The sequence below is a fragment of the Haplochromis burtoni genome, unplaced genomic scaffold (genome assembly GCF_018398535.1).
Source record: "Haplochromis burtoni strain Fernald_Lab_line unplaced genomic scaffold, NCSU_Asbu1 Contig_182, whole genome shotgun sequence".
Classification (NCBI taxonomy): Eukaryota; Metazoa; Chordata; class Actinopteri; order Cichliformes; family Cichlidae; genus Haplochromis; species Haplochromis burtoni.
This window is the reverse complement of record NW_024582543.1, coordinates 826,556-847,093: the sequence shown is the minus strand read 5'-3', so window position 1 is coordinate 847,093 and position 20,538 is coordinate 826,556. Positions and strand designations below refer to the sequence as shown.

At 40.5% G+C, this 20,538-nt stretch overlaps 1 protein-coding gene across 4 annotated transcripts; it reads left to right on the top strand.

Moving 5' to 3' along the window:
- The first annotated feature begins 439 nt into the window (after positions 1–439).
- dgcr2 (DiGeorge syndrome critical region gene 2) lies at positions 440–20,480 on the top strand. 4 transcript variants are annotated; one of them, XM_005934665.3, is made up of 11 exons: positions 440–866; positions 7,669–7,701; positions 10,785–10,907; positions 15,417–15,494; positions 15,583–15,787; positions 16,042–16,118; positions 16,213–16,401; positions 16,488–16,691; positions 17,101–17,253; positions 17,911–18,147; positions 18,249–20,480. In XM_005934665.3, exons 1-11 carry the CDS (start codon positions 785–787, stop codon positions 18,479–18,481), a joined length of 1,614 nt encoding a protein of 537 aa, XP_005934727.1. In that variant the 5' UTR covers positions 440–784; the 3' UTR covers positions 18,482–20,480. The 4 variants fall into 4 exon arrangements, with proteins under 4 accessions (XP_005934727.1, XP_005934729.1, XP_014193072.1 ...); XM_014337586.2 differs by having other exon boundaries at positions 442–866; positions 16,213–16,395; XM_005934667.3 differs by lacking the exon at positions 7,669–7,701 and having other exon boundaries at positions 441–866.
- The last annotated feature ends 58 nt before the right edge of the window (positions 20,481–20,538 follow it).

Genomic DNA, 20,538 nt, shown 5'->3' with positions numbered 1-20,538 from the left:
TTTAATTTTCTTTAAAAAAAAAAAAGTTCTAAAAAGAAAACAAAATGTGCACACAGCTTGAAATATGTGCAAATTATCTGAAAGTAAATATTTTCAGCTTTAAACTGAACTGACTGTTTTAAATACATTTACAACAAAATAGAAAAGACAATACTAAATACAATCAGTTAAATTTACAAGAATAACAGTTATATTTAGAACGTTTTATTCGATACATTAGTCTTAAAACCCTTTTCTCACGTTAAATATTATTATTTCCCAGAGATGATAATAATAATAATAATAATAATAGTATGATGTACATCTTGTGCCTTTTTAGTTTTATCTTGAGTCAAAGAAATTATTTAACTAGCGATATTTAGAGTTGAATGGCCTCAGCACACACACAAACACACGCGCACGCGCGCAGTAAGCCCCGCCCCTGGCTCCTCCAGCTGATGGCCTGTGTGTGCGCGCTGCATGTTTGGGATTGTTGTGATGGGAGGCCGCGGCCATCTTGGATGAGAGTCGCTCGGCACCGAGCAGCGGGACGGGACGTTAACGGCAGAGCGGCTCAGCTAGCTAACGTTAGCCCCTCGGAAGCACGACCCTGGTCGCTGAGCGGTACGACTATGCTTGTGCACACGCTGTTTTCTTCCCTCAGCTGCCGCTCCGACTGCGTGAAAATGGGCACAAATTGCGTTCAGCTTTTCGCGGTGTAGTTTCGGAAAGGGCGGCGGCGGTGCAGATCCTCGGAATATATCTTACATTTCTGGATAGAGGAGTTACTATGAATGGAGGATAAATGTTGCCGAAAGCTGACAGCAGCAGTTTCGTCCTCTTCTCTTTTCTCTTCGTCCTCACCCTAACGGACCCACCACGGGCAGGTAAATAGCCTCTCCGAGTTGTTTTTCTTGTGCATGTATTCCCCCCCGGGCTCTGCTAGAAAGTGGGAGAAACGGATTAGAGCTGGAGGCAGGGGGCGGCAGGTTCACCGGGGAGGCCTGCTCCACAAGCCGGGGACTCCGGTACTTTTTAACCCGTGTTCCTGCTGCTGCTGCTGGACAGCGGGGAGGACCCCTTTACTGCTGCTGCTGGCACTCTTGTTATGTTTAATCTTTTAAAGTAATGCCCACCAGTTTGAAATCTCTAAACGAAATTATAATTTATTTCACCTGAAAATCAAGTAAGGCTGTGTGTTGTTGTCAAAATAAACAAGGTCGCTTCGAGTCAGCCGTCTAGTTTTGACCTTTTGATACAGCTCATAATCATTTATTCACTTAATTGTGCTTACGCAAGGTGGAAACGATATCTTGGCTCAATCCAAAGCTTTGTAAACAATGTAGGTGTATTTAGGCTTCACTACATTCCAGGGTTGGTCTCCGCTTCCGCCGTGAAGCCTCAATTTGAAATGCATGTCAGAGATTCATGCTCCTGCATCACTAAACCTGTCTCACATCATAGAGCTGCAAGCCCAGGCACATCGCACTACACACCAGTGTGATGACTAAAACGATAAAGCTGTCTGAAGGAAACTTCTTAGTTGATGAATAGAGATTAAAGGGTAATGCGTCATGTCTCTGTGGCAACATAAGCTCGTAAGCTAATACTCAGGGCTAGTGGTGCCACTATATGAATATAGTGGTCAAAAAAACATCTGTATAGAAAAATTCAGTTTAACTTTATTTATTGGATGTTTTGTCTTATTTTGACAAATTGCTTGCACTACAAATCTGCAGCACATTAGTGCAGGGAGGTAGGGTAAGGGAGTGTAGCCAGAAAAACACCTTTCTTAGATAATTATATATATTTTAGAGTCCACAAAAGACGGGGATTGTGTGTTGCAAATCAGTTTTCTAAAGCTGAGTTTAGTTGATTTAAGTTTAAATACAATAAAAGGAAAAGGTTTGTTAAATCAGGTAACACAGGCTTTTTGCCTTAACTACATGCGCCCTGATCAATATCAAAAGTCACTGCCAAAAGCTCATTTTGAGCGAAAGGAACCCTGATTTATGTCTATTATTAACATCATGGCAGTATTTGTTTTAAATATCATGGCACCCCTGCACAGGACACACTGTAACATTTGAAAAGGGAAAAAGAAACAATCAAATCCCTAAACAAAGAAATGCATTTTTTTGTTTAAAACTACTCTCCATTTTAACACAATATTGTTTCATATCTGTAAAAACCACCCAAAGTAAGAGATTATCAACTGATGTTTAGGAACAATCACTTTGACTTGTGTGTATTGTGTTGAAGAGATGCCCACTTAATAAGAACTAGTGCTGTGCTATACTTTTGTGTAATACCATTTTAAACTCGAAGATGGTTTAGTGAGTCAGTGTAACCTTTAGTGAGGCTTTTTATAATTGCAGCCTGGCACAAAGGAAACAGCAGTACCTAAAAAGAAATGCCAACAGTTAAACAGCAGCTCTTGTTTGAAAGTACCTGAGCACATCCACTGGTAAAATGCTGCCCCCTGGTGACAGTGAATAATTATAAAATACACCTGGAAGGTCATAGAAATCCAAACAGGTAAAAAAAAATTATTATTTGTCTCTGCTGTAAGTGTGTTCGACTTTTGTTTCAAATGCAGAGCTTCTAAGGTGCTGTTTAGATGTCCATTTAAGCAGGGAAAGGCCAAATGCGTCTTGTGGTTTGCTTTAATCCCGGTCTTGTGATCCTGATATTCAGTTCAGACTATCAGTTCAGCCTCATGAATAAACACTTTATTGTCTGCCTCGACCCAAAGGAGAAACCTCCCACCTAGAAAACAATTGGCACACCAAACAGGGCGTGCTTTTTATCGGTCGTGTCGAGGTTTGTTCCCTGGGCAAATGTTTATTTATATTAGGAGTTTCCAAATAGTACAGTCATGATTTTCTTAAATGCTCAGGAGTGAATGCATCATCTTGTGTTTTTATAAGTTGGGCTGGCTTTTTTTGTCACTATTTCAACCATGACTTGGTCATTTGACTTGAGATCAAGACTGCGGGAGTATAACTCCAAATCTGAACGTACATGTAAATAATTGCTTAAGACTTCGTGTTGTGGAGACATTAACTTGGTATTGATGTAACCCGCTAAACCACATCATCCTCATACATTTTTAACACTTATAAAGGGCATACCTGCTTTCTACATTTGTTTCACAGCTGACTCCAGCAAACTCTCAAAGGTTCAGATTATGCATTTTCCAATGAGGCAGGCAACACTGAAGTGTCACACATTTTAAGGCAAATGTATGTGATCGGGATCATCTCAATTGGCCAGCTGAGTTTCACGTGCAAATAAGGCAAATCAGCAGGTTTCCTGCATTTGCATGATGCATAACAATACACGCTAGAAGCAGTATGTATGGTTAAGATAAAAGCAGAAATGCACATGATAGGCCCAGTGGTTAGCATGTGTCCTGTGGGTTACAGAGACTAGAGGTGAACCGAGCTGTCTGAGAGTGAAAAACTTCAGTGTGCGCTCTAAAAAAAGAGTCAAGAGGTTAAGCACAGCCAACAGCGTATAAAAGTGAACAGAGCTTGGTTGTTTTTCTGTAGTGTGACTGACACAACCATCAGCTTAAACTTGAGCTGCAGTCAGCTAATCTTTGGGTCTTGTCTGTGGGTCTGAGCAGCCGATTTGTGTTGCACTGTCGGCTGTTCAGTAGTCTGTTTTTCACAAAAAAATTGGCGGTGTTTCAACCTGTGCCATTTATCGTTTGAGGATTTTAACAGGTAGACTTGAAGTACAGCCACGCAATAATACAGTGATGCGGTTTATTGAAAGGTCACTGAGGCAAATGTTTGAAACATGACATGCGGGCAAAATAACCCTGTGTACGTGTATTCTGGCAGCTAGCGAAAAGCAGTAAATGAGATAATATGGCGCTTGAGAGAACTCGTGAAATTTGATGTCAACATTGTCCAGACATGAGGCTAAGTTATGGTTTCCATTTGGTTGTTTTATGGGGTAAATAGTGTCTATACGGGTGAATTACTTCCTTCTGCAGGATTGCTGTAAGACAGCCCTCATCCCCTTTCACATTTCTGGCTGTAGAGCAAAACTTTTTCACTTTGACACTTCTCGTCCTGGTTTGCTGGGGACTGCTTTTGTAGAGGAATTTAAAATAATATAGAAGTGACTCAAGGACTGATTTCATAAGGCGTCTTATAGCTAACATGGTGAATTGGTCTATAGAGATAATCCGTATTGCCCCTTTGACACTACTTACTTTGGAAACAGTGTTAACTTTTTCTAATAACATTGTAGCTTCCAGTCACACAGCTCTGTTTACCATTTTAAATAGTAAGTGTGTCTCACAGCTGAACTGACAGTGTTAGCACAGGAAAGGCGCTTTACTTTGGTTAATTATCACAGGAAGCTGACCAGCAGTGCTTTCATGCACAAGGTGCGGATAAAAATATGGCTTGTTAATGTGAGAAGGTGCAATGAAAAAGAAATAAATGAATGTCCATACCCACACAGTGCTTTTAACAGCAAAGCTCAGTGCTGATATGAATCATCAGCAGCTGGAGATGATGCAGCGTGTGCACAAGGCCGGTTCACTGTGCCGTTACACTTGAGCGGGACCGAGCTGGGGCAGTCGCATAGTCTTTATTGTGCTTTCCTGTCGGTTATATAAGAGATGCAGAGGCTCACTTCGCTCAGGGTAACCAGTGTTTGCTGATTCTTTTGTCAACATGTACAGATCATAAAATCCTGGGAAAAAAGCCTCGGCAAGGGATGGGGTTTTTTAGTTGTTGTTTTTTTTTTTTTGCCCCTGTTGCCTTTAACTAAATTGAGATCTCTGATTTTCTGACCTTGTGTTTTCCCGCAGCAGTAACAAAACAATAGCTGCCTAATCATTGTTATTCTGATATATGAACAGGTTGGATATGCACAAGCCCTGATTTCAGCTTGTAATGCCTGATAACCTAAAGCAGGCAGCTGCTGGCATCTTATTCTGATTCCAGTAGCATTTGTGGGTTTTCGAGCAGTACAGATACCAGATATGCACTGAAAGCATGAATACTGATGTACACAGACAGCCATTATTCAAATGGAGCACATATGCTTGTATTTTATAGTTCTGAGGGAGCACATGTAACTATATAAAGAGTCAGCCAGTAACAAGCTGGATTTGGCTTTGTTTGCTTCTTAGCCTTAGCAGCAAGTCTTATTGCAATATTCATTAGTGGGAAATGTATGGGGAAAATTTTTTAAATTAAAATATTGTTCCCTGTCGGAGGATTTGTTACAATGATCTGGCAGCCTTGTAGGGAAGAGGAAAAAGCTCACACCCTTCTCTGATGAAAGTGTTTATTCAGCTACACACAGCAAGGGGCTTGTTTTCTTTAGCAAGTCTGCAAACATGTACATTATAAGGTAATTGGTTAATTCGTTTGTAATATATTTAATACACAAGAAAATGTTTCACAATAAAAGCATGCGCGTTTCAATAAACTGTATTGCTGGTGTCCACTGAAACACTAGGGATTTTGATTTGAAGCAGCTTTTATTGTGGCATATCAGAGGTTTTATTGGGCTGTGTTTTATTTATCTTTCTGTAAATAAAAAGCATGGAAAGTCAACCTGTCCTCATGATCAAATTTCAGGGTCGCCACTTCCCAAAATCCTTAGCTACTACCATAGCCCGTCGGTATCCACATAAAAGAAAAATCACACATAAGTCTGGATGTCCTTTTCTGTGTTTCAGTCACTGTTTGCAGTCTGACTATGAGTAAGGAGCTTTTTATTTAAACTCAATAAATAGCTGAATTGTCATTGGACCAAGTGTTGATGTGTTTGAGATTCATTTCAGCCATTTATAATGTGGGAAAATACCCAAAACAATTAAAAGCATTGCACCGGACTGGTCCAAATTGCTCCAAAGATGAATTGACATCCAATGTGGACAACGTCTGATGTGCTTTCCTTCCATGTTTCTATGAGACTTAAAAGATGTGAAGTTGACAGAGTGCAGACATCTAAATCTACTTAAGACACCTAGGATCACACTCTGGAGAAAAAGGGATAATATTCAGAAACTTGATCACAAAGACAGGAAGTGCCTTCATCTGAACAGGGACTCAAACCAGTGACCTGCACGTTACTAATCGGTTATTCGGACCTCCAGTCTTGAGCTCACTCAGCTTATCCCCCCAACACAGCGCGCTCAAACTGACCCTGATCCCTCCCAAAGTGTATAAATCCCCCCTGTCGAAGCATTTAAAGGGGAAATCCCCTCGCTTTTGAAATATGATGGCCTGCAGTCATAATGTCATGACTTTAAGAGGGCAAATATGAGGGAATCTGAGCGAGGCTTCATTCAATGCACTGATTGAACTGGGGCATTAGATTTAAAAAATCGGACTCTAAAACAAGCCTGCTTCCAACTAAGGGCCGTCACCTTCTGCCCCTGTTTGATTAAACAAAGCTTTTTAACCCATCCGCCAACAATTATTTATCATAAACTTAAGGATGAATTATTATTATTAGCTCCCTCTAATGTGTTTAATTGTTAATGTCTTTAAAGTTATCTGTCATTTTGACACACATTCAGGTTTGATGATGCACTCACTCCCTGGAGACTGAGATGTGTCTGTAATGCACCTCAGTCCACTTAGCATTAACCAAGAGGTGACATTTCTGTGTGAGATGGCTATTAAAACACCCGTGGACTGTGTGATTTTGTTAACCTTAAGGGTTACAGGTTCAGTAGCACTGCTTCGATCTAACATTAGCTTTCCTAAGCTTAAACTAACAACTCTGGTGCTGTTTAACCCTCGGACAAGCATTACACTAAAATATAGATGAACTGGTAGCGTTGTAATGCTTCCAAGAACAAATCGCAATGAATTCATCCCAGCCACAATGTGGGTTTTTTTCTTCATCCTGCTTCCCTATAAAATAGGGATGTACAGTCCAGTACTAGAAAAAACTTTTTAATGCTTAAATCATGGTGTAAAGCCCAGTGAGAAGTTCCCACAGGGTTGTTAGTTTCTAAGGAATCCTTGTGCAGTAAGGTTGCAGCAATCAGAACTAGGCTTTCTGGAAATCCGGTGGTGTTGTTGGGCTTTAATGCTTGTTGCAAAAGAATGGTAGCTAAATAGTTTGGCTATAAAAGTTGAAGTATGATGGTAATGAAGTCAGACATCTGGGAAATAACTTTTATTTAGAAAATCTGACATCAAAACTAACTCTTATAACTAACTGACAGCTTTTATTTGGGAAATCTGATTTTTTTTTCTTGTAATTGCTTATTTATTTTGCACCACCTGTAGTACAAATAAATAATATTTAACACTGAAGTCCAGTGTAGGTTGTGGTCGCAGCTGTGTTGATTTTCAAAGCTGGAGGTCTGGTTTTAAATTAAATAAGCTTTTTTTTTTCTCCCTTTCTCTCTCTTCTAAGAAAAAAATAGTGTTGCTATATTTGTCAGGCAAGTGGGTGATGCAGCTCCTCTGCAGGTTTACATGACTACCTGTGTCCTCACAAACAAGAGGGTGGAGAGAACGGGTGACAGTAAGAAATAAAGAAAAAATCACGAGCAGCATAAAAAGGATTAAAAAAATATAACTTTTTTTTTTTAAATCGGACTGGATTAAATGAAATATATATATTTTTTTTTTTTGAAAGACGACACACTGATATACAGGCTAGTCACTCTATTTTTTTTTCTATTTGTTTCAGGTCCACGGGTAGCTCTGGCAAGATTATTGTCAGGTAAGCACAGTATGTTTTTGGGGTTTTCAAGCAGATTTTCAATATAAGAGTCACCCTGTATTAAACTAAAAGTCCTTTTAAAGCAGTCAAACTTATATTTTAATATAAACCAGGTAGGCTAAAACAGATTTTAGTTAATGGGCTTCATGTAGCACAGTCTGATCTCTAATGGGCAGGACTGTTAAATCTATTGTTGAAAATAATACCCTGTATTAAGGAAAGGAACTTAAATTTCAGTTTTTATTTTCATTCACTCTGTCCTAGGGCTGTTCGATATAACGATATATATCGGATGACGATATAAAAACGTCTATCGTTTCATTTTACGCTATCGTTTCTTTCGTGGTGTCGCAAAATAAACTGTTTACGGCAATATTTTTTCATCATTTTGATGGTCACTGTAGTGGCTATATTAATTTCTTAAAGTTCTCTCTTTCTCTTATATTTAATATAACCACAGTACGGTCGGACAAGCGCCTGTTTTTATGCGTTGTTGTTAGCAACAACAACGATAAAACCATTGGTGTCCGCTTGTTTATTTTCCACATAAACCTTTCAGAATAAAGATCAAGATCCTGTTGAGACTTTTCAAAATAAACTGAATCACGTGAAAGAGCAGATTATTTACCGATGAGAAGCAAAAAAGAGCCGCCAGGTGCTAAAAAATAAACCTTAGACTCAAACTAAAATTATCTTATTTGGGAATTCCCTTAGAAATGCACAAGTGCAGATTCATGTAGATGGTGTGGAAATTGAAAGAGTACTTGAACATAAGTTTCTTGGTGTGATTATAGATGATAAATTAAACTGGAAGTCTCATATAAATCATATACATAACAAAATTTCAAGAAGTGTCTCAATCTTGAGTAAAGTAAAACACATTCTGGACCACAAAGCACTCCACATTCTCTATTGTTCCCTGATTGCACCGTATTTGAATTACTGTGCAGAGGTTTGGGGCAATACTTACAAATGTTCGCTATCATCAATCTTTATATTACAAAAAAGGGCCTTAAGGATAATCCATAAAACTGGTTACAGAGATCATACAAATCCACTATTCTTAAAATCAAAAATTCTAAAATTCACAGATCTGGTTCATTTTCTCACTGCACAAATTATATATAAAGCAATAAATAACCTGCTTCCTGACAATATTCTAAAAATGTTTTCTAAAAGGGAACGGGGATACAATTTGAGGGGGGAATTAAATTTAAAACATCCTCGTATCCGTACAACATTAAAAAGTTTTTGCATCTCTGTGTGTGGAGTGAAGCTGTGGAACAGACTAAGTAAAGATATGAAGCAATGTCCAAGCATGGCGCAGTTTAAAAAGCGGTTTAAGGATATGGTTTTTACAGGGTACAGGGAAAGGTAGAGATTTGATAGGGTGTTCTTGTCTAATATTTTCATGTGTGTGCGGGTGCACGGGTATGTTGGTATGGGTATATATATATTTTTGTAGGTTGTGTATCCTTGAGGTGAAAATGTGTATATGTGCGTATGTGTATATACGTATGTATGGATAGACAGAAACATATATGTATATATAAAAAAAAAAATTACACATGACATATAATGTAATTGCAAGGAGGTATTTTTGTAGTCTATTGATACTATATAGTGGAAAAGGGGTGGGATTAAATAAGCTTATGCTTCTTCCTGCTCCTTTTTGAACATGAACTTTATTTGGAGTTGTGGTTGCTCGTTTTCCTTTTGTTTTGCTTTGTTCATTTGTCTCTTTTAATTCTATTTTGTTGTACTTTTTCAACATGTTCAAAATAAAGATTCAATCAATCAATCAATCAAACGTTAGAACAGGCTTTTCCCCGCAGCACGCCGTGTAATAAATACTCACAAAGAAAACGGCAGCCATTACCACTTATGTCTAAAAATGTATTGTTTCATGCATCGGTTAAAACATTTGACTCCAGGTACACGATGCCCAGCTGGAAACACTTAACAGAAGTATATGTACTTTCATATGACAGCTTAAGTAAAGGCAAGCGATATCCCGAGTATGTTGAACTTACCCTTTTCTGTAACAATCTAAAAACAAGCAAATGGTGATAAGTTATTGATCTGATGATCAGTAATGTTGACACTGCCCACTGAGCTGTTTAACTGCATTGGGAAAGCTCAGTTTATTTCATAGGCCGCTAAACAGACAGAACATAGAAGTTCAGTATTGTCTGCTGTGTGCCTTAGGCTTCTTCTTGAGTTGCTGTCATCACTGAACTGCTTGCAGGAGTACTCAGCGCTCTAATGTTACTGAATATCATGAAATACTCTTAGCAGCAGATTCTATTAATGTCAGGCTATAAACATAATGCAGTGGCTTGCAGACATGATGAAATGGCTCGGTAGATTATCTTCCTCCTTGCAGTTGATCGACATCTCTGATAAAGTTTAAGAAATCCAAACATACGTGATCGCTAGCGGCTGTGGCTTTTTTCCGCCCCTTAAGCAAGGGGCTTAAGGGTCACTATTACTTCCTAGGCTGCGCAAACACACAGAAATGACACCACTACGTCAAAGGAAATACCAGACAAATTCTGTTAAAGTGGCAGAGCTACTCTTAAGACAGTAGCTCTGCCCTAAGAGTACCCTAAGAGTAATAATTATGACAGTCACAATCACAGGAAGCACAGTTGATTGAATTTTTATTCAGTTACAATTTTGTCTTCCACTCATTTATTAACATAATAACGTTGTGTGTTTTCCAATAATGCTCTTGTTTGGCCAAAAAGTGCATCCCTTTCCTTTGCATTTGGCCTGTTGTGTTTTTTTTGTTGTTGTTGTTTTTGTTTTGAGCGTGTAAGCAGTTGTGTTAAATCATCCCAATGTCAATACTCACGAAGTAATGGTGATGATGATTTTTGCCGTGATCAAGCAGCTCTAATTGTACATTTACCCATTCGCCATCTCAGACATCTTATTTTATTAACTGCCTTGAAAGCTCACACGGCGCCATTCAGACTGCTGCACTCTGAGTTTAAATGGTTTTCTCTTCTTAGGAAAAAGGCCTTGGTTATGTGCAGGTTTAACCACATAAACCCTCTTTTTTTTTGTGTGTATTTCAGAGCAGCGCTGCAGCCCCGGGCAGTTTGCCTGCCGCAGTGGGAAGATGCAGTGTATCCCGATGTCCTGGCAGTGTGACGGCTGGACAGCGTGTGAGGACAAGAGTGACGAGATGGACTGTCCCCGTGAGTGCAGCTCACTTAAGCCCTTTCACACCCAGTCTGTTACCTAACACCCATAACATGATTGATTTTTGGAAAGTCTAGCAACACCCAGAACCTTTTAGAACCTTTTCACGCTTGGATGATCAGACCACAGCTGAGCAGCTCTGAATACAGGTGTGGAGGATGTAGCGCAATCTAATCAAGCCAAACTGAGAGATGTTCAGGTGAATATATGCACAGATTTAGTATACAGGGTAAATGGAAGTTTTCTGCAGGTGATCAGCCATCAGTGCCTCAGTTTGTAAATAAAGACGCTGCTAGTCCATGTCATTAATGAGCAGTGACATCTACATACAGAAGAGTTGATTGAGTGAGTGTGTATTAAGGAAAATGATGGAGTAAAAGAACAGGATGAACAGGACATGTGCTTTCTCTTTGAAAGAGCATGGCAGCTCAGATCAATGAGAGGCAGCTGAAGGAAAATCAATATGTTTTTGTTTTCTGGGTAATCTCCTTCCATCTAAACCGGTTATCCAGCTCATGGTTGTAGGGAGGCTGGAGTTATCCTGCCTATCGCACCTGGCTACACCCTGGACAGGTCGCCAGTGCGCCAGACCTGTGCAGGGAAGCTTTGTGGAGCCCATAGCTTGCACTTACTCTTGTGCTGGTGCATTACATGTTAATTACAGTGTGGTCGTGTCCTGGTGTTTTCCATGCGATGCCAGGCAATGTCAATGCTTTGTTGTGGTCAGTGTTCTTCGGGGGCTTGAGGGGACTTTTTCCATTTCTTTGTACACTCCCTCGTCTTCATTCTGATAGTTTCAACAATCTCCCTCCAGGAATTTGCTGATATTTGTGAGTTCTAATGTTGATTATTATTCCTTACATTGAGGCGATGATTTTATGCTCTCACTGATAAATTTGAAAAACTGAACCAAAAAGTAGCCAGACATACACAGGAATAATTGACCAATCAGAGTAGTTGTGGGCTGCATTAACCCAATGTGCGGTTACATTTCTAGGGAGGTGCATGTAAGGCTAATGCGTTGAGTTTCGACATAGTTAGGTTGTAGATTTCCTGCTAAAGCGTAATCCCACAGGAACACGGATACATAGCAATTCGCACACCATCCATAAACATGCTTTTGCACTACAGGAGACCGTTGGAATACTAACTGGGTCTGAACTGGATGAAGCCAGAATATCTGTTTCTTTCTTTTCTTGTTCAGAAAAATCAGGGCCAGCTGATCATGGCCCCATGTCAGTGTTTTTTTTTTTCTCACAGTGCTATTTTTGACACTGAGCATTCACACGTTTGGTGTTCAGTGTGTATGTATGTTACTCAGCTCGGAAGTGGAAAATTAGGAATTACATGTCACTTGGGTGAATATCGGTAGTATTGAGGGCCAGAAATATGCAGCGCTCAGCCTTAAGTTTTTCTACTTCGAACACATGCCATCTCTCCTTCTCATTCCAGATAACTGAGTTAAATTGAGCACAGTTGGCAGTAAAATCACCTGCCTTTAGCATTAGTAGATCAGGTTTTATGACTTTTAAATACCTGCGTCCACTCCTTTCAGTGCACCTCTTCAACAGATACTGACAATAGCTTTGTTTTTATCACAGAGGTTTTTCCTACCAAACGTAAAAATAGTAAATCTTGGCCCTTGCGTCCCTGTCTGAACTGCAGCATGGCATAGTTGCATTTAATACAATAACCATCCACATAAACAGTCCTGTCTCACTAATTTGCTTTTGCTCAGCAGCTCAGATGTGGTTTTGTAGTCCTCATAGTCCCTCACAGTGAGTCCGCTCTATTGACAGCGTCAGATGGCAGGGGGAAGAAGGGTTAAAGGCTGAGTGGCTGCACATGTGTCTCTGTTTTTGTTTACTGCTGGTTCATCTGTCCTACACTGCATAGATGTCACTAAGCCTTTGACCAAAATCCTATTGTTCTCCGCTTAAATCTAGAAAGACCTTATCCCGAGATCTCTAACAGCATAACAGGAGTTAGTGAAAGGATTGAGTGCAGCATGTGACCTCCATACAGCAGCCGTCCACGCTCCGAGTTAACGCTCCATGCCGGCACTGCTGTTAAACGATTAAGGGTTCACACTGAAGTCTATTCATTCTGCAGTAAAACCACATTTTTAACAGAACAGCTTAAGAAGTTGAGAAGTAATTTCCTTCTGCTTCTTTTTCTTTCTGTTTATTCAGCAATAAAACTGGACAAATTCACATATCTGATAGTCTGCATGTTTAGAGGGACAACTACTGACCTTTTGTTTTTTTTAAGTGTGAGCTTACTGAGAAATGCAAGCCTTACTCAAGTCAAGGGCTTATTGTCACGTTAATCAGCGGCGTGCTGGAGAGTCTTTGTTCTTGTTAGGGCACTTAACTTTTTTAATAACACTAAAAGGTGAAGCAATCCTTCAATCTTATAATAACAGCAGAGTGGCCGATGCAAGAAGAAACGTCTCAACTTTACAGTTGAGAAACTGAAAAGTTGAAAATACCCAGCTGAAGGCCAGTCACTGTATGCAGTGAAAACTGTGGCTACAGATTGTTGTCATTAGAGATGGACCGATCCGATATTATGTATCAGTATTGGTCCAATACTGACCTAAATTACTGGATCGGATGTCGGAGAGAAATAAAAAATGTAATCCAATCCATTAAATATCACGAAAGCACCTCACAAAACTTGCAACATGGCGTAACTCAGCTCATAACCTTAGCACATCAGAGCAATATGCGTCACGTGATAGAGCGGCTGTAGCGTGCGAGACCTCTCGGCGGTCTGGTTGAGCATTTGGAGCCTCGCTATCAAACCGGCATTTCATCTCAGAGAAAGTTAACCCAGAGAGAAGTAAAGCAAGTGTGTAAGTTCATCTGTGAATGTTTGTAAAGCATTCCCACGTTAAGCTTAACAACCAATATATGGAGCGACTGCCTCATTCTCTCCCTCCCTCTCCTGTTGCTACTTCAATCATGAAACTGATCAATGATCGGCTGATCAGCTTTTCTGTCGCGAGTCCGTCTCTCTTGTTAGTTTTTGGCCCCCTTTGCACCAGAAAGAGGAAACCAGCGGCTGAACAACAGCAGCAAGTTTAACCTTGATAAGCTGTTGTTAGAATTTATTTAATATTAATTTCTACACCAGGATCTTTTTCTACGTAGCTGACGACTGGCAACTGCGCAGGGGCGGATCTAGCAAAGTTATGCAGGGGGGCCGATAGGGCATTAACAGAGAAAAGGGGGCACATTTAAAATGTCTAGCTGTTCCCTATTTTTTTTCTGCTGGTAGTTGACATCCCTATTAGTTAGGTTGTTTAATATTTCTGCCAAGTACTCTTTAAAACACCAGAATAGGAAGGATGGTGCAGGTTTAAGTTTATTAGATTGATCAGTGTTGCTGAACTATGAAATATTTTGGGTGCAGTGTATTTTTTGCATACAAGTATAACAGAATAGCTTTAGTGTTTTGTTTTGTTTTTAGACTTGAATATGAACTTATACAAAATGCAGCAAGATTTTTTTTTTTTTTTTTTTAAAAAGAAGTTTTATTGATTAAAAATTACACTATCGGATTCATATCGGTATCGTCAGATATCCAAATCCCATTACTCCCTTCAGGGGTCGCCATTGTCTCACACCAGCCTGTCCTCTTTTCTACATCACCACATCCATGAACCTCCTCTGAGGTCGTCCTCTCTTCCTTCCTGCCTGCTCCAAATCCAGCATCCGTTGTCCAATATAGCCACCATCACAAAAAGCAACACATCTCTGGTTGTTGTGCCAGAGGTGTTTTGCTAACAGGGAAGTTGCAGAGGGCCCTCTGGTGGACAGATTATGCAGCATCAACACAGAAAAGCAGTTGAAGGCTGTTTCTCTTGTCTTTTTACATTTTAAATGCTCATTTATCAGCTGTTATAAATGCCAATATCGGTAAACACCTATTATCTGCTGATATATCATATGTGCTCTAAGAGATCAAGCATATTCCCCATTTTTAAATCGGATCTTTTTCTTTTAGTTTATACTAAGAAAAAGTAGTAAAGATGCCACAATTGAGACAGTGTGTTTTCTTTATAGTTTGTAACATACCTACGTACTTTATTTTCTTACTAGCTAGTCAAAGAGTAGCAAGAGATCCATCACATTAACAACTTTGTCATTAAAAAGTGTATATTATATTGTGTTGCACATAGACGGTACTGGGGTGCTTCCCTCAGTCTAGACTTTAGTCTCTGTGAACTCCTGATAAAATATAGTAGAGGATGCTATCTGCACGGTCAGCAAAGCATTGCTTCTGCTTTCATATTCCTCAGATTAGAATCAGCCTCAGTATATATCTTATTTTCACTGATGTGTGGTGGTTTTGACTTCTAAATATTATCGCGGGCTGTTAACAATTATCCTACACACTGAAAACACCATCTGTTGTTCTCAGTTACATTTATTATGGCAGAACGTACAAACAAGTCCACTTTTTTAACCTTTTTGTCTTGATTTGTGCTGTTATAAAAGAGGAGAGGTTTCGTTATGGCAGCGGGTACGACCAGGTGGAAGACGTCATCGGTGTGGCTCAGCCGGTGCGCTTCAACAGTAAGCGTCTCACTTTGCTCTCAGCAGGTTTATTTGAATCGAATCTGCATGGCGATCATGTGCTCACTCTTGTCTTCTCTGTCTGCAGAGAAATGTCCCAGCGGGTGGCATCACTACGAGAAAACAGCGAGCTGCTACAAAGTGTACCTGAAGAACGAGAACTACTGGCAGGCCGTGGATACGTGTCAGAAAGTCAACGGCTCGTTGGCCACGTTTGTGACCAACGAGGAGCTGCAGTTCATACTGAAGATCGAGGTGGACTTTGACGATAAAGTGTGCAGAGATCAGTGCAAGTAAGTTTTCTTTATTGCCACAGAAATAAGCTGGCAGGTTTCAGTTCCTGAACAGAGATCTCATTTCAGTCTTTAAACTTCTGCTTTAATTCTGGTTTGTTTTTGTTTTTTTAATAAGGAAGATATTGCAGAAGTGCGTGTGCTTGTTGTTTTAGATGTTATGCTGCTCTGTAGCTGGTTGCAGGCCATCTAGTGGCTGGTAGTAGCTAATGCGTCATCACTAGACATGGTGTAAGTGGTGTTGTTTGTTTCAGATTTTGGGTGGGTTACCAGTATGTGATCACCAATCAGAGCCACTCCTTGGATGGCCGCTGGGAAGTAGCATACAAAGGTATAAAAGATTCAGCTTTGTGAAGTACCTGCATGTGCTGTTTGTCTTCTGTAATTTATTTGAATGCTTTAATGTGTGAATTGTTTGTGTTCAGGCTCTATGCAGGTGTTTTTGCCTCCTGAGGGTCTGAAAGACTTGGGGGAGGCCTCCGCCACCCAAGACAATGTCTTCTGTGCGCAGCTGCAGCGCTTTCAGTACAAAAGCATGAACGAGCGAGGCCTGCACAGCTGGCACGCTGAGAACTGCTACAAGAAGTTTCCGTTTCTGTGCAAGAGGAGTACGGGTTAATTTTCTGTTTGTTATCAAAAATGTGTCAGTTATTTGCTCCGCTGGGGCCATGTGTTTATTTTGATATTCTCTGTGCCACAGGGCAAACGTGCGTGGATATAAAAGACAATGTCGTAAACGAGGGCTACTACTTCACCCCCAAAGGAGACGACCCGTGTCTCAGCTGCACGTGTCATGACGGCGAGCCTGAGATGTGCGTCGCCGCGCTGTGTGAGCGGCCACAAGGCTGCCAGCACTTCCGCAAGGATCCCAAAGAGTGCTGCAAGTTCACCTGCCTCGATCCAGGTACTACCACCGCATCCAAACACATCCCACTGGTTACAAACCACCACCAGTGTGTAATGATCATCAGTGATTAGAAGCCTTCCAGTGCTCGTAGTCCTATAAGATGTTATTCTGCATCACGATTCGTCACCTACACATTTTTGCACTGTTTGATATTAAGTATATTAAGTTAAATGAGTCAGGAGGATTCAAATTGCCTAATTTATATAAACAATTAGCTCCTGCTTCTCTTCTAAATAGTGCTGCAAGGAAATGATGTGAAAGTGTTGTTTAATGTGCAAATTGTGTCACATTCACACATAAACGGTGCAGAATTTCCTTCGAAGCTCAGCAAAAGAAAGTTTTTAACGAAGTACGTTTGCAAGGACATATCCTGATTTGATTAGATTTTTCCCGTCTTCTCCGTCAGATGGGAATAGTCTGTTTGACTCGATGGCCAGCGGGATGAGGCTGATCGTCAGCTGCATCTCGTCCTTCCTTATCCTCTCTCTGCTGCTCTTCATGGTACACAGACTCCGTCAGAGAAGACGTGAACGCATCGAAACGCTGATTGGAGGAAACTGTGAGTAAAGTGTTGCAGCACTGAGATCCAAAGTTTACACCTGTGGTCACTTTTTAATCTTTGTCTGTATGAGGAACGATTTAAAAAGCTGAGATAAAAATCTTCCTTTCTAAAAATGAAAACTCATAAGGATGGCAAAAACGGCCACAAACAACAGTAAATAAATAAATAAAATAAATGTTGAAATTAATTCTAAATATTGATATTTATGTTTTAAGCTACTTATTTTTATTAATTCGTTTAATTTCCCCTCTTGTTTTATGCTTTATACATCTAAAATGTATTTGTTTGTTTTTTTTCTATTTTACATTTATTTCTATTTTTCTGCATCTTCATACAAATGAGGGTAACAACAGTCTTGGCTGTTGCTGCAGTCACATAGGGGAAGTAGGTTGTTGGAGATGGCAGCACAAAGTTTTTGTGACAACTTACAATCTTGTTGTTTTTGAAGTGGTTGCTTTGGAAACGAAGACCAGATCTGCGACCACTCTCAGTCAGTTGCCATCTTCAAAGCATCTTAAGTGCGATAAAACAGCAATAAGACAGAGATGATAATGCAATCCATTATTATTATTATTATTACTTTTAGATGGTCTGAATAATCCAAAAAGCTCACTTTAAATGCACCTTAAACTTTAAACTCTGCTTTAATCTCAGTGCACCACTTTAACCTTGGAAGACGAGTCCCAGGCTTTGACTACGGCCCGGACGCCTTCGGCACTGGTCTCACTCCCCTGCATCTGTCCGATGATGGGGAGGGAGGCGCTTTTCATTTCCAAGAGCCTCCTCCGCCTTATGCAGCCTACAAATACCCCGACATCCAGCATCCCGACGACCCCCCTCCTCCATACGAAGCCTCCATAAACCCAGACAGCCTCCTCTACGTGGACCTCGGTAGGCGCACATCCTTTTCTCTTGTTCTTTACAAACATCGTCATGTGCGGAGTGATAAACGCTCTCGTTTCCCACTTCTCTGTCTGCGTCTGTATCTTCAGGGCATGGTGGGGTTTCCATCGTGCCGAGCCAGATGAACGCCATGGGTGACGGGCTCCAGGCCAATATTCCCAACGCGACAGGCCCGGTGCCAGACTCCGCGCCGTCCTGTCAGGAGAGGGAGGACTCCATAGACAGCAGCACCCTCCTGGTGGGGCCCGACACACCGACAGATGGCCACGCCCCCGTCTCCATGCCTGCAGACTGCGCCTCCTCCCTCAGCACCGTGGTATAAGACTGTGGGCAGACGCCTGCACGTTACCCACAGTTGGAGGAGGGTCGTAGATGTTTTCCGTACCAGGAGCACAAAATGCTGACTGCAGAGAGGACAGTTACAGTTTGTACAGACTCATCAGAGTGTTTTTGTTTTGTTTTGTTTGTTTGTTTGTTTTTTTAAAGACGATGACATCTGAAGGAGCAAAGAGACAAAAACTCTACATCCAGGCCGAGAAGGCCACACTTCTGCTTTTAGCCCAGACTGAGAAAAGCTTTTCAAACATCTCAAAACGGGCCTGTTGGTCATAAAAAAAAACAAAGCCCCTAGTGTAAATACACCCTTTGGTCAGATTTGTAACAGCACGAGGGAAAATAACCGCATACGGACAGAAGAGGCAACTTTTGTTTGTGTTTGCGGCATACTTTCAAACACATACGTATCAATCAGTGTTCAGGCTACGATAACTTTCTCATCCACCCCACAGTCTGTTGCAGCGCGTACAGAAACTGTCCCCTGGTGTTTATTAGTCTGACACACGAAGCCGTCTTCCAGGTTTTTAGAGCAAGTTTGCAGAAAAACATGTTTTGTAGTTGAGAGGTTCAACCTCGCGAGATACGGCTAAATTTCCTGCTGTGGGGTTTTTATCGGGCGAAGCTGACATGTGGCGTCGTAGTGTCAAAGGATGTTGTGCTCTTTTTTTTCTTTTTCTTTTTTTTTTGATAATAATTTATGGCTGCAGGTCGTTACCTTGATTGTTTAATTGTGGGATAGATATAGGCTGATTTTCTTTCCCTGTCCATCAACAGAGCGACAAAGGCTTTATGAGCGTATATGTGAAGATCAAATTTGAAAAACCAAAAAAAAATAAAATCATTTATATGAGATAAATGCTCCAATCATTAAGTTGTATAATCATCCAGATGGTGCCAGAGTTGCTTCTGTTTCATTACCAACTCTTTCCAGGATAATTCTGCATTTTCTTTGTGATTTAATTCCTCCCTCGGTTGGATCAGGTGCGTTTCTGTGCTATTCTTCATGCAGTTGCAACTCCGTTACTGAGGTTTGTCTTCAGTTAGTGATGGGATGTCACCAACTGCAGCGGCGGGATTTTTATTTATTTTTTAATGTGTCAGTGATGAGGGTCTGTATACTTGGGGAGAATTACGGTGTCAATCATCAGAGGAGTAATCGTCTGCAGATCAGAGCTGACCCACAACCACCAGCATCCAAGCCGCTCATGATCTGCCTCGAGGAGGGAAAAACGGCTTAAACATGTCAGACTGTGCACATCTGTAACTTATGTTTGAATGTATTGTATGTAAAAAGAAGTTGGTTTTTTGGGGGGGGGTTTTGCTTGTTTTTATTTTATTTTTTTTGTTTACACTACCCTCCCCCCCTTTTTTTTTCTTTACTTTGACAATCCACAGTGGATTATCCAAGAAACAAAATCATGTTCACAGAAATTGTGGAAAAGTGTTAATGTGTGTTTAGGAAATGATGTATTCAGTTTGATTTTTCTTATGTTTTTTTTTCTTATTTTAAATCAAGTTTCTTTTGCTTTTTTTGCGTTTTCGACCTGTGGTGCATGTTTTTAATCTTTTGGCATGCTGAGAGATTTTTAGTTTTAGTTTTTGTTCTTTTTGATTTGGACAAAAATGTTTTATGCTCAACCATGTGTCCTGTACAGTAGGCTCAAAAGACTCCTGCATATAGTTTAATATCCCCGTATGCATCCAAAACGTGCCCACCACAACCCATCCGGCTGCATTTATACTGTAGTTTCTGTGCTAGAAGGTGGTGTTGATTGTGGCGTGAGAGCTTGTTTTTTTGGATTTGGAGGGGAGCGGGGTTTGAAATGTTTTATGTACAATACAGCAGATGCTACATTTCATTGATGTTTATTTCATAGCCTTTACCATTTAAAAAAGAAATGCTTAATTTGCAGGGGAGCTTGTGTTTTTTCTGAGGTAGATGTACATCTAATCAAATGCCAAATAAATTGCACCATGAAGGACGAGCTTGTGCGTCAGTGGCTCTGAACACATGCTGAACTTTACGTTGAACCTCGCTACATC